The sequence below is a fragment of the Malurus melanocephalus genome, unplaced genomic scaffold (genome assembly GCF_030028575.1).
Source record: "Malurus melanocephalus ecotype Western Australia unplaced genomic scaffold, MMel_1.1 scaffold_505, whole genome shotgun sequence".
Lineage (NCBI taxonomy): Eukaryota > Metazoa > Chordata > Aves > Passeriformes > Maluridae > Malurus > Malurus melanocephalus.
The window spans coordinates 348,752-363,330 of NW_026623737.1; the positions used below are offsets into that span (position 1 = coordinate 348,752).

The 14,579-nt window shown below is 46.0% G+C and overlaps 1 protein-coding gene across 1 annotated transcript in view; it reads left to right on the top strand.

Annotated features, from left to right (window-relative positions):
- The window catches only part of SPG11 (SPG11 vesicle trafficking associated, spatacsin), a 29,631-nt gene that overhangs the window by 4,191 nt on the left and 10,861 nt on the right, over nucleotides 1–14,579 (top strand). The window contains exons 6-27 of the mRNA XM_057381333.1: nucleotides 274–740; nucleotides 967–1,112; nucleotides 1,779–1,911; nucleotides 2,017–2,172; nucleotides 2,627–2,805; nucleotides 2,947–3,123; nucleotides 3,526–3,597; nucleotides 4,000–4,127; nucleotides 4,725–4,903; nucleotides 5,596–5,803; nucleotides 6,305–6,508; nucleotides 7,127–7,233; nucleotides 8,029–8,174; nucleotides 8,495–8,656; nucleotides 9,056–9,122; nucleotides 9,533–9,698; nucleotides 10,959–11,164; nucleotides 11,699–11,807; nucleotides 12,080–12,239; nucleotides 13,039–13,266; nucleotides 13,458–13,658; nucleotides 13,978–14,085. Coding sequence (XP_057237316.1) covers nucleotides 274–740; nucleotides 967–1,112; nucleotides 1,779–1,911; nucleotides 2,017–2,172; nucleotides 2,627–2,805; nucleotides 2,947–3,123; nucleotides 3,526–3,597; nucleotides 4,000–4,127; nucleotides 4,725–4,903; nucleotides 5,596–5,803; nucleotides 6,305–6,508; nucleotides 7,127–7,233; nucleotides 8,029–8,174; nucleotides 8,495–8,656; nucleotides 9,056–9,122; nucleotides 9,533–9,698; nucleotides 10,959–11,164; nucleotides 11,699–11,807; nucleotides 12,080–12,239; nucleotides 13,039–13,266; nucleotides 13,458–13,658; nucleotides 13,978–14,085 — 3,709 coding nt within the window. The remainder of the gene's footprint in view (nucleotides 1–273; nucleotides 741–966; nucleotides 1,113–1,778; nucleotides 1,912–2,016; nucleotides 2,173–2,626; nucleotides 2,806–2,946; nucleotides 3,124–3,525; nucleotides 3,598–3,999; nucleotides 4,128–4,724; nucleotides 4,904–5,595; nucleotides 5,804–6,304; nucleotides 6,509–7,126; nucleotides 7,234–8,028; nucleotides 8,175–8,494; nucleotides 8,657–9,055; nucleotides 9,123–9,532; nucleotides 9,699–10,958; nucleotides 11,165–11,698; nucleotides 11,808–12,079; nucleotides 12,240–13,038; nucleotides 13,267–13,457; nucleotides 13,659–13,977; nucleotides 14,086–14,579) is intronic.

Here is a 14,579-nt window from a genome sequence, read left to right on the forward strand (position 1 = left end):
CTACTGTTTTTTAATTGTTGGGGCATTTCTTGTGAAGAAAAGAAAACTTTTTACTCAAAATGCTAAACGTGGACATTGTCAGSTAATGCAGCTGTGATARCTCAGCTTGGCTGCAGGGAATATTTAAATGCAAATAAACAGGCYACATTAAGGTTAAAATGCAGGGTACTGGATGGGTTTTATAAGTTTAAAATGCATTTTATTTAACTGAGAGAGCTTTATCTGCCTTGGAGTAATAGCTGGTATCATATGTGGCTGCTGCCCTCTCCCCAGGTCCTGGAAGGCTCAYTTGTCCTCCCTGTGGGACAGAGTAAGGAGAAGAAGAACACCAGCTTCTCCAGATTTGGTGAACGACTTGAATTTGCCTTGGTATCAGTTTCTTACCCATCTGGAAGACCACGATCCTGAAATCTGTGAGGATCCAGAGTCGCTGGTGGCCTTTGTTCCCCGGGCTGCTACRTGGGCAGCTTCCCGAGCACTGCAAAGGCAGGGTACAGCCCGAGGGGATGCAGGACAGCAGTGGGCACAAATCCCCGTGGGAGCACCAGGACAGATGGTGAAAATGGAATGTAAACTGGTGACTGGAGCTAAAGCTGTGTTCGAGGTGCTGGCTCARGACACGGGGCTGTCTCTGGCTCTCTGGGATTTTGAGTCCCAGGACGTGACGTGTTCCCACTTCGGCAGAGGCAGCGTTTATGTGGAGTGCAGTGCAGAGCTGCCACTATGTCTGCTGCTGACAGGTGAGGGCTCACAAACTGTCCTGAGGCAGCTTCTTTTGGGGTTTTTAGTGTTTCACCTGGTTACCTGGCTGCTGTTGGGTGGTTTCATTGCCTTCCTGCTCGGGTGAAATCCCAACGGAGCTGCTGCAGCTTTGCCCCACTCTTTTTGAAGTGGCAGTGGATGGCARTGCTGCTGCCTAGCAGGTAACTGATCCATCTTTAATTATGGCTTGGTTCTGTCATTCAGAGCGGGGTCTGTCCCTGGTCCTGTTTGRTTTAAGTCAGGAGGAGTTCCTGACCAGGCTGATGATGTTTGGCAGCGCCGGAGTCGTGGATTCCGTGTGCCACCTCAATGGYTGGGAGAGGTGCTCCATCCCCATCCACGCCCTCGAGGTAAGGAAAACTGCTTCATGTCTTGCAAATAAGAAATGCTGCTTTCAAGTACTGAATGCAGTTTAGCAATGTAAGTGTGGGTTTAGACACAATTAAAAGTATGCCTCAAACCTAGGGGCAAAAGGAAGTGGTTTAGGTATTAAATAAACAATAAAACCCCAARTAGATGAGTAACCCRAAAGAAGAAATAGAGCAACAAAGCSAATGTRCATTAATRAAATAAAACAGAATAAAGCAGTGCTCAAAATTCCCTCTTAATTGGACCCAAAAGCATTTTTTGCCAATTTCTTTGGCAGTTCTTGTCCCCTTGTGAGATGTTAAATATTAAAAGTATTCCTTGGATCTAGATTTTTGTGTTTATTACACCATTTTTATAAAATTGCTGTAAGCTTATTCAAAGTCCTGATTCTCACAGTATTTACTTTATATTGCTGCAATAACATTTTGTGTGAAGATACAGGGCAGGGTTTGAGCAGAGCCTGCCAGAGGAGCCTGGCAGGTACTGAACAGGTCACCTTGTTATTTCATGCTGCACACACAGTTTAAATCCCTTCTGTTTCTCTGCATGTGTAGCTTGTGACCTGGTATGGGGTAAGAATCCCAGCAGTAAGTGTGCAATGTATGGTTTGAATCCATGCTTAATTGTTCTACTGCATGTTTGTCTAGGCAGGTTTGGAAAATCGCCAGCTGGAYACAGTGGACTTGTTTTTAAAAAGCAAAGAAAGTGTTTTCAGTCTCTCTGCCCCCTGCCCTGGGCCTGAGCACGCTGGGGATGGTGCCTCCCACACTTACCTGAGCAGTAAGTGAAATGCTGCAGCTGCACAATTAAACATTTGTTTAATTGCCTTTCTCTGTGGCTGTGTGTGGGATTCACTTGTGTGAACTGTGTCTGCAACCATTGCAGATCTGGAGGAGCTCAGGCCAGCTTTGAACTTGCTCTGCTCAGCAATCCAGGACAATGATATGGAACCTCACAGCAAACACTTCTCTGAGCAGCTCCTGAACCTCACCCTGACTTTCCTGACCAAGCAGCTGGAGGAAATCTTTGTGCACACAGAGGGTGAGATCACTCATGCTGGGTCGTATCTAGTAATGTGTCATTATTTAGGGATGTAAGAACAGCTAATTCTTTTAATTAAAAGCTTAAATTTGCCTAGAATTAACATAAGAATATTGGAATTAAGCTAATGAAAGAGGTTCATCCCTGCATTTTAGATTTAGCTTACCTGACTAACAATTGGTTGTTAACACAAAATGTCAGTTCTCATTTACTGGTCCCTGAGAGGGAAAACACCACAGTGAGGGCAGGGAGCTCTGGTGGGGCTGTGGCTGTATTCTGTCTCCTGACAGGGGGCTGGGCTGTTCCACTGCCTGTGCAGGAGACAGAGCTGATGTGCTCTTCTCTCCAAGGGCTTCTGTTTATTAATCAGGATTTTTATTAATTCAGCATTGCTAAACATTAAAATCCTGTTTGTTCATTCCCCTTTAACTGGTGTCTTGGATGCTCTTGGCAGAACCKGATGAATTCCTGCAGAAGTCTGCAGATATTTTAACTGATTACATTATTAAACTGAGAAAATTCCTGAGGAAATATCCTCGACCACAAATGACTCCAGGACACACAGAAGCTGACCTGGATGAAGACCTGCCTGAGATAGAAGAGAGCCAAGAGTGGGAAAAACTGACACCAGAGGTAAAAATGAGTAATCTGGTTTTCAGTACTAAGTTTATTTAAGGARGTCATTAATGTGGAAATATCTTAAAGCATTGGGGAAGAAAAGCAACATAGGGATTATACAGACAGATCAATTTGTTCCATGTTTTTTCCCTTTAGGAAGTCATTGCTGAGGCCATCCTAAACAACAAAATACCCGAGGCCCAGATCTTCTTCCGAAGGCAGCACCATCCTGCTGAGAGTCTGCAGGAGTTCATCCAGACAGGTCTGAACCTGGTCTATGACTGTCTGCTGAAGGACAACACCAGGGAGGCCTCTGAGCTGCTCAGAAATATGGTGAGGGTTGTTCAGAGGGTCTTCACTCTTGGTTGTGACTGATGGGATGTGTGGGGAGCTTTTAGGGGTCCTATGGCTGAATTGATTCCACCAGAGCAGGTGGAATGACAGTGAGAATTCACTGGTTTAGAAGCTGCTGGGGGAGCCTGTTTGTGGCTGAAGGGCTGAGCAGCAGGAGAGGCTGGCTCTGGCTGGGGAGGTGTCCCAGGGGCAGGGTTGGTGCCCAGCTCTGGGGACATCAGGCACAGCCCTGCAGAGCTGGTGCAGCAACTGTCAYAGGTGTGTTTGTAAGGGCTGGGTGCYTTGGGCAAAAGCAGATRTGTTTGTTCTGTTTTAATCTTTTCRTGTATTATCTGGGCACATTTGACAGTTTGCATGCACTGAGTGTCTCCTTTGTGCCAGGGCTTCGATGTRAAGCAGGAATTGCACAAGATCTGCTTTCACACTGAGGACAGACACGTTCGAGATCTCCTGGTGAGTGCAGCAAGGGCTTTTCCAGCTCAGCTCTCAGCCCTGCAGCCTTGGGTGTGTTTATGGGGGAAGCCACTGCACTGAACTGACTGTCAGAGCAGAGACAGCCGGRGCTTGTCCCTGCACCCTCCCAGTGTAGCTCCTGGAACATCCCTGCTCCTTTGTGTTTGCTGTTGAAGTACCAAGATGTTAAAATCATTGTGCTGCCTCTGAAGCAGTTCTCTCACACACTCTGGAGTCCTCATGTTGTTTAAGAGCATTGCCCTCTGCTTCCAGCAATCTTTTTCTACAGCTGGTTAATTGTTTGCACTTGCAGGATCATTTACTACTTAATATATTAAAGCCAGATGAAAATTTGAGGCAATATTTTAACAATTGGAGGTAATACTTTAATTTGAATTAAAGGTGAAACTGTTACGAGAAGAAAATTATTTTTCTGAAAAAGAGAAGAAAATGATAGACTTTGTGCATCGGGTTGAAAGCCTTTACTCGGAATCCTTCCAGGAAAATAAAGAGACTCAGTCTCTTTCCAGGTAATGTGGGTTATTAATTTTAATTATTAATTAATAACAATTGTAGGACTTAAAATATGCTGGATTCTACATTCTGTGTGATTTACTGCACTAACAAATACAGTCTTTAATTTCATTAATTTCACACTGGTCTTTGCAGAAATCGGGGTCAGTGTGGGGGCTGAGTAATGTTCTCATTAATGGTACAGTTGCTGTCATGTTCTCTCCAGACTAAGTCATGACAAATTATTGTGAGGGTGACAGAGCTCTTCTGCTTCAAATGAAGCACTTTTGATWGCTAATAATATTAGAATTGCTACTCAAATAATGATCTGTGTTCAGATGAAATGTTTGCTCTATTTTTCATCTATGCTGTCTGTAACACAGCCAACTAAATAACCTAGACAATAATTTTACAGTTCAATAATTGGTACTCATACTTTGTTCTGTCAATTTTGGGAAAATGAGGTCATTCTTTAGTTTCAAACTTTTGGCTCAAGCCAGTCCCCCTGGCACCCCAGAGCTCTCCCAAATGGCCTGGTAACTTCCCTGAGTGTCTATCAGAGTGGAGAGTGTTGATTGCCGAGCTCTGAAGCCCCCTGTTCTCCCCTGTTGCAGTTTTGGCAGCTGGAGGAGGCAGCAGCAGCTGCAGCAGCACCGGGTGGCTCTGGGCTCASGGCCGGGCTGGCCCGGGGCTCTCRCTGCCGGCTCCAGGCTCCGCGTGGTGCTGGACTGGGCACGCTGGTGGGAYGAGCTGACACAGGAGATGATCCTGCTCCCCAGGACACCACGCCAAGGCAAGTAYCCTGGGGCTGAGGGCTTCAGCTGGGGGTTCAGATCTCCCTGGCATGGTGTGGCATGGGAGTGACATGGACAGGGTGAGGAGCTCTTGGAGATGCCACTGACATTTGTCACTGGAGGTGGGTGACGAGGGTTTCATCCYATTGCACCTGGATCTGTGCTGCTCCTGTAGAGAAGGGTTTGGAAGGGGCTTGCCTAAGGCATGGCCAGGTGTAAATGCCATCCTCTGCCCTGTTTTGGGCCACTCCCTGTGCTGGGAATTGCTTCCAGCTCTGCCAGCATGGATCTCCAAAAGCTGGAACCTTGATCTCAGCACCATACTTGCAACTGTTGATGAAAAATACCTGGAGGGACAGGCCAGGGGAGAATGGCTTCCTCCTGCCAGAGGGCAGGTTTGGGTGGATATTGGGAAGGAATTGTTCCCTCTGAGAGTCAGGAGGCCCTGGCACAGGGTGCCCAGAGAAGCTGTGGCTTCCTGGGCTGTGGATCCCTGGAAGTGCCCAAGGTCGGACTGGGCTTGGAGCAGCCTGGGGATAGTGGGAGGTGTCCCTGCCTGTGGAACTGGATGCCCTTTAGGGTCCCTTCCAGCCCAAACCATTCCACAATTGTGTGTGTAAGAAAATACCAGTATTTCCCTCAGAAGTGTTTGATTGTGCTRGTTTCATCCCTTTGCCTTTTTGAAACCCAGAACTCAAGAGCTGCAGCCCTGAGGCTCTCTGGATGCACTTGACAGCSCAGCACGACTGGTGCAGTGTTTGTTCCTGGATCGAGGAGGCAGAGCCCAGCCAGGCTCCCTGTGCCCAAACTGCCTGGCCCCCACTGAGTCCTGACCTGGTGGACAGGAGCACTCTGTGCAGCACCTACATGAGACAGGACATCCTGACCAAGCTGGCCAGGTAGGGCCTCAGGGCTGGACACTCTGTGGAGCTCATGTGAAGCCAAAATCAGATAGTCAGAGAAGGCAGTAAGTCTTTGATCCATKATGATTTTTATATTGTAGTCAGTTGCCTTTTTGGAAACAGCACAAATCTGTTGATAAATGTTATTTTAGTCCTGCACTTTGAGTTCTCTGAAAACAGTAAAAACCATGAGAGCAGGAGCAAKCCTCCCTCAGCTCTTGGATGTTTCCCAGTGGTTGTATCCCTGATGCAAGGGAGGGRATTCTGAGCACACACTGAGCATTTCACTACCCACACCTTGTCCTCTGCAGTGGCCTGGAGTAACCACAGTGGTTGTTTGGGCTCTACCAGACAGATTTTGGCACGCTGTGTTTGTCTCAGTAGGAAGTTAATCCCYGAGATGGAAGGTCTGCTCTAATTTTGAGCTGAAAGCACCCATCAGAACTTCTCAAAGGGAGCTGTGTGATCAATTTCTCTGCTTTTTCACTTTTCTGACAGAAAGGGAATTTTTGTCCTTTCTGAGCTGGAAGATTTTGAGCTCCTGCTSCAGAGATTGTCGTGCCTTGGGGGAGTCCTGCAGAATCCTCACCCTGTTCCAAAGTACAGCACTGCCASTGGCCTGGACTTCCATTCTCGGTTTGTCCTGCACTGCTTAGAGCACAGCCTGCAGTACCTGCTCTACACTTATCTGGACTATTACAGGTAGGAATGCTTTCCATCTCTCAAATCCCATGCAGATATAAAGAGGGAAACACAATCTGAACAATTGGTGGGAAGAGTTTTCCTCAGCCCTAGCAGTGTCATTTAACAGAAGCTCTGGGGCTTTACTCAGATTGTCTTAATTTGTGTGTCAGCCATGAAAGGAAACACTTACAGTTGTAATTAGTGTAATGCTGTAAGCAATACAATCCTAAATGAGCCAAGAGCATTTGCTCTTCAGAAACTCAGAATTTACACAATTCAGAAACTCTCTTGAGCACAAGTGTGAGTTGACCCTTGGTATGTTCACAAGTAAGGAAATTGCTGGTGTCCACCTAAACTAGGGTTAATTGGGATTTGAACRTGGTACCAGGATTGGGTATTGGAGCTATATGAATACTTTCTACTTAAGGATACTTGACAATTAAAATTTCTGAGCTATAACTCCAGTCTAACACTGGAATTATCAAAAAGGTAGAAGTGGACCAGAAAAAAAGCCAACATCATTTTGTGGTTTTTTGTAGTGGCATTACACCCATGAGATGTTCCAAATCTTAATTGCTCTGTCACATCAGTGGTTACAAATCCTGTATTTTCACTGTGCTGTTCATTTATTTCCAGTTTAACCCCTTCAAACTGCCCTATTCTGGATAAGAAGGACTTGCACGAAGCACACCCCTGGTTTGAGTTCCTTGTGCAGTGTCGAGGGGTTGCCAGCAATCCCCGAGGTAGGAATTTGCTCCAGAGGGGGCTGATGTTTCTGCTCTAGCTCAGGGTCTGGCACAGCTGCATTAACCCTGTGCTGTGCTGAAACCTTTCTTTTGGCTGTGACCAATCACTTCCCTCTCCATCACTTCCTCATCTCCGAAGTCTGGGTTGTAATTCCTATTTGAACCTTACACAAAGATCTGGAGACTGCACATAAGTGAGAATTACTTTGTGTATGGTCATTACCTCCAGTTACCATTCYATTACCATCATTCCATTACCTCCAGTTCAATTCCATTCCATTGAACACTGCTGGGTGTCCATTCTCCAAAGGAGAATTCGTAAGAAAATACACATCCCATTAAAATTAAACCTTCCTCTAGTCCTTGTGGTGCATTTTGATTTCTCTGCCCTTGGATTATGTGTTTGCTTCACTGAAAACCAGTAGMATTTGTGCTCTTAACTCACTGCACTTTTTAAACGTTTCATCTGCAGTCACACAATTAACAAAATATTAAAATAAGCCCAAGTGAAGCTCTTTCTAAAAAGCGTGATCAGTGTAGGATAAAAAATTGAACCAATACAGTGCTAAACTGTGGGGATCAACTCAAATCAATCTGTGTAGGCAAAGATGCAATTTGGAATTGGGAAAGGCTTGGCAAACTTTAGTCCATCTTATCTGTGTTCACAGGCAAATTGAGACAAATCAGAATTTACAACGAAAGTATTTCACAGTCAGAGAAGAGCTGCAATATATGATTGATGATTTAATACTATTTTTACATGGAGTTAAATGTCACTTTTTTCCTTTTCAGATCCCAAGATGATTTTCCAGGCGAGTCTGGCCAATGCCCAGATGCTGATTCCCAGCAGCCAGGGGGGTGTGAGCAGCATCCTGCTGGAGGGCAGGACCCTGYTGGCCCTGGCCACCACGGTGTATGGGCCTGGAGGCATTGACCAGGTACTGCCTGGGGCACCTGATCTCCCTGTCCTRCTGTCCCCACTGTCCCCYTGTCCTGCACTTGTGGCTCTGATAGAAAAACACCCCCTGAGCCATGTGTAGGAACAGGATGGATGAACAGAGTGTTCCATCCACAGCACAGTCACCTGGAGCATCAGGTGCTGGGGAACCTGTGTCTGATCAACTTAAAAGCATTTTACAGGAAAAAAAATATACTTTCTGTGTCAAATTCCCATGAGGTAGATTGGCCCATCCCAAAATTGTTTTATTGTTATTTAATGCAGTTTCTTCCTCATTAATTTTGCTTCCTTGCAATGTAGGTCCTTCAGAATGAAGATACAGAAAAACCTCTGAAGAAAGTTGATCCACAGCTCTTAAAAATGGCCTTGACCCCTTACCCCAAGCTCAARGCTGCTCTCTTCCCCTCCTGTACTGCTCATGGAATTTTGCCTCCTGACATCTCTCTCTACCATCTCCTGCAGGTACATGCAGTGCTTTTGGTAGCACACAAGGAAAGAGGAGCTTGTGTGCAGCTAAACCTGGGGGTGGAGGCCATAGGTTGTTCCTTTGGGATCCTTAACTGGGAGCTGAAGGTCACAGCTACATCCTGAACTGGTCTGTCAAGTGCTCTCTAAATCCTGGGAGTTTGCAGTGCTGGAATGTCAGAGAGGGATATTCTTGCATTGTTCAGTGGGCAAGGTGTTTAATGTTGCAGAAATTACAATATTTTAAATAGTATTTTAAATAAATATTAAGTACTGTTTTAAAATAATATTTTAAAGTGTTTTAAAGTTGTCTAAGAGAAATGGAAATTGAGAGTTATAGGACAGTGATGTGAAGGTCTTAAGCTGTCTCAATATATTTTGTTTCTAATCTTTCAGTCATTAATGCCCTTTGATCCCACAAAATTATTTGGCTGGCAGTCAACAAACACCCTTGCAGTGTCAGGTATGTCCCTTGCTGAGGTTTACTTGCTTTACCTGCTTAGCCTGAGCACCTAAAWTAAAATACATCCCGGGGGAATTATTTGGCAGATAAATTTACTCAAAAGGCCATTTCTTCTRCAAGAAAAATAGTGTAGTTTACTAGAATTGGGTTTTGAGCTGTGAGTTTCTGTCCTCGCAGACAGAACTTCTTCTAAATATAAGATAGAAAAGCAATGTTTTCTTTTAAAACAGAGCTGAGGTGATGCAGAGTTCTGATTTTCCAGTGAGAAGTGGAATTTCAGTGGGGTTTGAATGTGCCACGATCTGAATCAGAACCGTGTTTGATTCTCACGTCACATTTTGTGGCTGAAGGCCATTTCTTGTGTTTAATTCAGTTGTTGTTCAGCTCACAGGCTGGTGCTGTTGTTGCAGATGCCTGGAGCGAGCTKCCTCACTTCTCATGTCCCGAGCTGGTGGGCAGGCACGCCGTCCTGGAGAGATTGGATTTCCTCTACTACCTGCGCCACGGCCGGCCCGCCTTCGCCTTCGGAACCTTCCTGGTGCAGCAGCTGCTCAGGAGCAAAACCCCAAGGCAGCTGTGAGTGTCCCCAACAGGACAGCCAGGGGACCAAAACCCCCCGGCAGCTGTGAGTGTCCCCATCAGGACAGCCAGGGGAGCAAAACCCCCCGGCAGCTGTGAGTGTCCCCAACAGGACAGCCTGGGGAGCAAAACCCCCATCAGGGACAGCCAGGGGAGCAAAACCCCCATCAGGGACAGCCAGGGGGGCAAAACCCCCATCAGGGACAGCCAGGGGAGCAAAACCCCCATCAGGCACAGCCATGGGAACAAAACCCCCCAGCAGCTGTGAGTGTCCCCAACAGTGTCCCCTGTTCTGCAGGGCTCTGAGCTCAGGGAGGGATTAATCCTCTCCAGCAGCACACACTGTGTGTATCTTAAAGGTTAGAAATCAAATATCACCCGAAAGGAGGTGAGCTTTRTATGGAATTACCTCAATAAAATCTGTATGTAAAAAGCAAGGAAAATATTCCAGTYGTTTCAAACAGGAGTGGGCTCTTCTTTTAGGAGCCTGAGCCTCTAGATCACKTTGTAGGAAAAATATGCCCCTTTTCTTTGACATTTTCTAATGCTGACACTTTTTTAGTTAAATGAATGAGGCAAAAAAAGGACTGGAGGTTGATGGAATAAAATGTTCTGGCTGAAGCTTCAAAATCAGGTTTTTGAAAGGGTACAGTCAAATGACATATCTTGCTTGAACATATTAAATTCTATTTAGTGTAGGATTTAGAACAAATCACTTTGTTTCTGGAACATCTGGTTTGTGTGCTGGTTACTGTTTTTCTCCATCATTTCTACACAGATCAGTTTCTCCTGTGTAAACAGGTAAAACTGGGACAAAAAGGCAAACATACATTAATGTAGAATGAAGTCCTGGTTTCACAGACAGTCAAGGATATGAGATTTTTTCAGTGACTGCTGTGGAAAACCCTTTGGGTACATTTCTTCTTAGCACCATCTGCAGGTCAGACTCAGGTTCCTGGTGCTGCAGTGGATTTTCAGCTCTGCAAAGTCACTCAGCTGCTGAGGGGGTGTTTTATTAATTATAATTCCAYTACCTTTAGTTTTGATAAGTGTATTAAATTGCAAACTCTGCTTATCATGTGTGAGGCTTAATTCTCATACCCCCATTTTTTATAAATATAAAACTTTTGGTTTGTAGCTACCTTTGATGCTGAATCTGAGTAGTTCAGTAAACCYAGTGCAGGTGCTTGTTTTCCTGGGGGATGCTGGTGCTGGAGATGTGCTGACAGGCCCATCTCTGTGTGTCCCTCTCTGCAGGATCCAGCAGGCAGGGCAGCAGGCACAGATTTTGGCTCTGTCTTCCCTCGGTGTCCCCGCCGTGGCTGCAGCCTGTGTTTGCTTCCTGGAGCTGCTGGGGCTCGACAGCCTCCGGCTGCGCGTGGACCTGAGAGCTGCCAGGATGATTTTCAGCCACAGGACCAGGAGTGAGGACTCTGCTCACAGCCACATCAGAGACTCTTTGGGTAAGGGTGTCTTTGTCTGCTCTGGAATAGCTGCTGTGGATTTCTTGGGAAGAGAAGCAGAGAGGGATGGAAGGATGCTGCTGGGCCAGCAAAGCAGTAAAAAGAACTTTGTCCTTCTTTTATTCCTGTTTCTTCCTAATTTTGAAGGTGCATTTTGATGCTGTCATGTCAAATGAGGCAGGAAGGCTGCTATAAACTGTATCAGGATGTGACAGACACTGTCCAGCAGCTGCCTGAGACTGGTATTAGTGAGGTTCAGCCCAATGTTGTAATAATTTAATRGAGAGTTAAACAAAGTCTGTTGCCAAATTTCCTTTCTCCTTCCTATTTGAAAACTCTCTTACAGCTGCAGTGAGATCAGATGTTCAAAGCTGTAGAGAAATTAAATTTATCCTAGAAATAACTGCAGAAAGTTGAATTTCTGACTCAGGGCCGCAGGTGTCTGCTTTCCAACTAGGCAGCTACTGATACTTTTGGAAATGCTGCCCTGACCCTGATCCCAAATAGCATCTCAGGAATGTGTTCTTTAAACAGCTGAGAAGTTCACAAAGGTGGCTGAGGGTGAAAGAGCAGCAGCAGCAGCAGTTCTTACCTCCTTGGAAGAAGCCTTCTGGGATTCAATTGAACACCAAGGAATAAAGAGGTGAGAACAGCCTGGTTTGAAGGGATTATCTGGGAAATGGAGACTGAGCACTCAATTTTGTTACTTGTGTATCAGATAATGCTAAAGAGGTCGGGATGGGACAGTGCCTGCCGTGGTGGGTGGGAACATCCAGAGGAGGGAATGTGCCCTGGATGTCACCAAGCCCCTGGCAGTGCTGTGGTGCTGTTTGGGTCACAGGGTCACATTGTCCCTGGACACCTGGGGTCAGTAGTGCAGCCCATGGCAGCTGAAGCTCTCTCGATCCCGTGCAGGACATCCAGTGACTCCAGAAGGCAGTGGTCTTTGGTCATGCAGTTCTGCAAACTCCATAACCTGGAACTGAGCACATCCTTCCTGAGGGAATGTGCCAAATCCAACGAGTGGCTGCAGTTCCTSATCCAGAGCCAGCTCCACAGCCACCAGCCAGCCCAGGTGAGCTGTGTGTGTGTTCAGTGGAGYCTTGTAGCAGGACAGTGGCCCAGGGTGTGGAGATGACAGGAGCCTCACCAGTTTCTGGGGTTTGGTTGTCTTGGGATGTTGATACCCTTGGGCTGTGGTGGCCCTTCCCCTGCAGCCACACTTGTAAATTTAGTTTAAACTCATTTAGTTGCTGCTTTTTTATTGTAGTTTAAAGTCATGTAGTTGCTGCTTATTATTTTTTTTTTTACATTGCCAGATGTTCAATGTAAGTTTTAATAAAACCACTCATTTTTTCTTTCAAAACACAAATTGATTTTTTGTAAAGATATTTTAACTTTCGAGATTCAAAATCTTCCACCTTTGGTTTTGAATGTGATTTAAAAATTAATAAAATACTACCAACACATAAAAAGCAATTGGGAAAAGCCATGTGAGGAAGCTAACTGGATAATTCCAGGGAAGATGATGCTTAGCAGGCCTAGGATTTTAACTTAGATCTCTTCATTGTTTTGAAGCATCTATAATTCCAYAAAAACACCTGAGCAGACCCTTCTCATGCTCTGTTGCTACAATACAAGAGAGAACAGAACTGAGGCTCCCTAGGAGGCATTTGAGCTTCATGGAAAAGGATGGGCTTCCATCKTTCATTAGAATAATTCACACCTACAGAGCCCTTTTTCCTCTCCAGGTCTCCAAAGTTGTTCTAAAACCGAATTTGTATAATGTTTTGTTTATCTTTGTGTATTTGGTGCTTTCATCCTGCTCCCCTCTCCTCTCTGGCCCTCACAAGGCWCTGGTGCTGTTTTCCCAGGTCGTTCCCCTCGTGCAGGAGTTCCCWGCTGCAGTTCGGGATCATCTGGTGCTGGCCCTGGGGAGGTTCCTGAGTCCTGAGCCTGGCACTGCCCGTGACAGCCGAGCACAGAGCCTGTTCCAGATCCTCCTGCAGTGCCAGCAGAGCTCCAGCCCCTCCTGCTACCTCCTGGCTGAGGGGCTCAGGGAGCACAGCCCCATCCTCAGCGTGCTGGCAGCCTGCTTCCCCGTGAGTCTGCGACTTACTCATCTTTCAGGGAAATCAGTAATAAACACAGATGGTTGTGCCTGGTTCTGTTGAATGGTGGATCTGCAGTAGCATTAAAAGCCGTTTTTCCACAGTTTCTGTGGATAATGTGATGTTTTTTACCAAGTGATAGTGATGAGGTGATGTATAAACCCCACCTTTGGCATTTCCAGGATGCAGATGTCATCCCCTGCCTCTGTGTTTGGATTGTCACCTCTGTGGATGAGGCCACCAGGGCTGAGGCAACCACRCACATCCAGGGCTGGGCAGGGAGTCACCCGTGGGACCTGCAGGACCTCRCCCTCATCTGGAAAGTCTTCTTAAGGAAGCAAAGAAGTAAAACTCTTCTGCATGGCTTCCAGCTCTTTTTAAAGGTGAGGAGATGTGGTTTCCGTGGTGTGTTTGAGTGTATGTCAAACCTTCTGGGCCTGTAAATCCCTTGCTTTGTGCCAAGGATAACCTGGCTATTCACTGAAATTCCCAGGCAAATTCGAAGTTCTTCCACTTTTCACAGATTTATAGATCCTACATCAACCTTGCATACAGTTTTAATGAATTAGAACTTTATTGTTCTGCTGCTGAGGAAGACAAATTTTGTATTTATCGAATGAAATAATATATGATTTTTAAAAGTATGATTTCTTAAGAGGTACTTTGGGGAATTTATTATCACCTGGTTTTTGTGTTTTAAAGGATTCCCCTCTGCTGCACATCCTGGAGATGTATGAACTGTGTATGAACTGCAAAAAGTACAACGAAGCTAAAACCAAACTGGACAAATTTCAGGAAAGCCTCACAGAAGTAAGGAAATTCATCTTCCCTGAGTGTCATTGCTGGGATTTAGCAGTTGGGTTAAGAGGATCAGAGTGCTTTCACACCCTGCTCTTTGTCTCTGTTCTTTCCCTTCCATCCCAGTGTTCTGGTTCCCTGAATATGCTGGTGACTAACATTCCCTGCCATTGGTGGTTTTCCTTCCCGAATTTCAGGCTCAGTTTCCTTTCCCTTCATGAGCAGATGTGCTTGGGAAGGATCCAGCAGTGACAGGGACTTTGTCCCACAGTTACTGTTATCTGGCTGTTAGTGACCCTGCTCACACCTCTCATCTCTCCCTGGGTTGTCAGCAGTGCTTGGTGGTCACTCTGCTGTGAAATGTTCCCCGTCCAGGTCCCATCAGGAATGGGTCTGTGCTCCCTTGGGAATGGCAGGTCRTTGTTCCCTGGGGAGGGACAGATGCCCGCCGTTCCTAGTGCCATTCTCAGTGCCCAGTGTCTCTGACCCTAAAGCTCTTGGTTCCC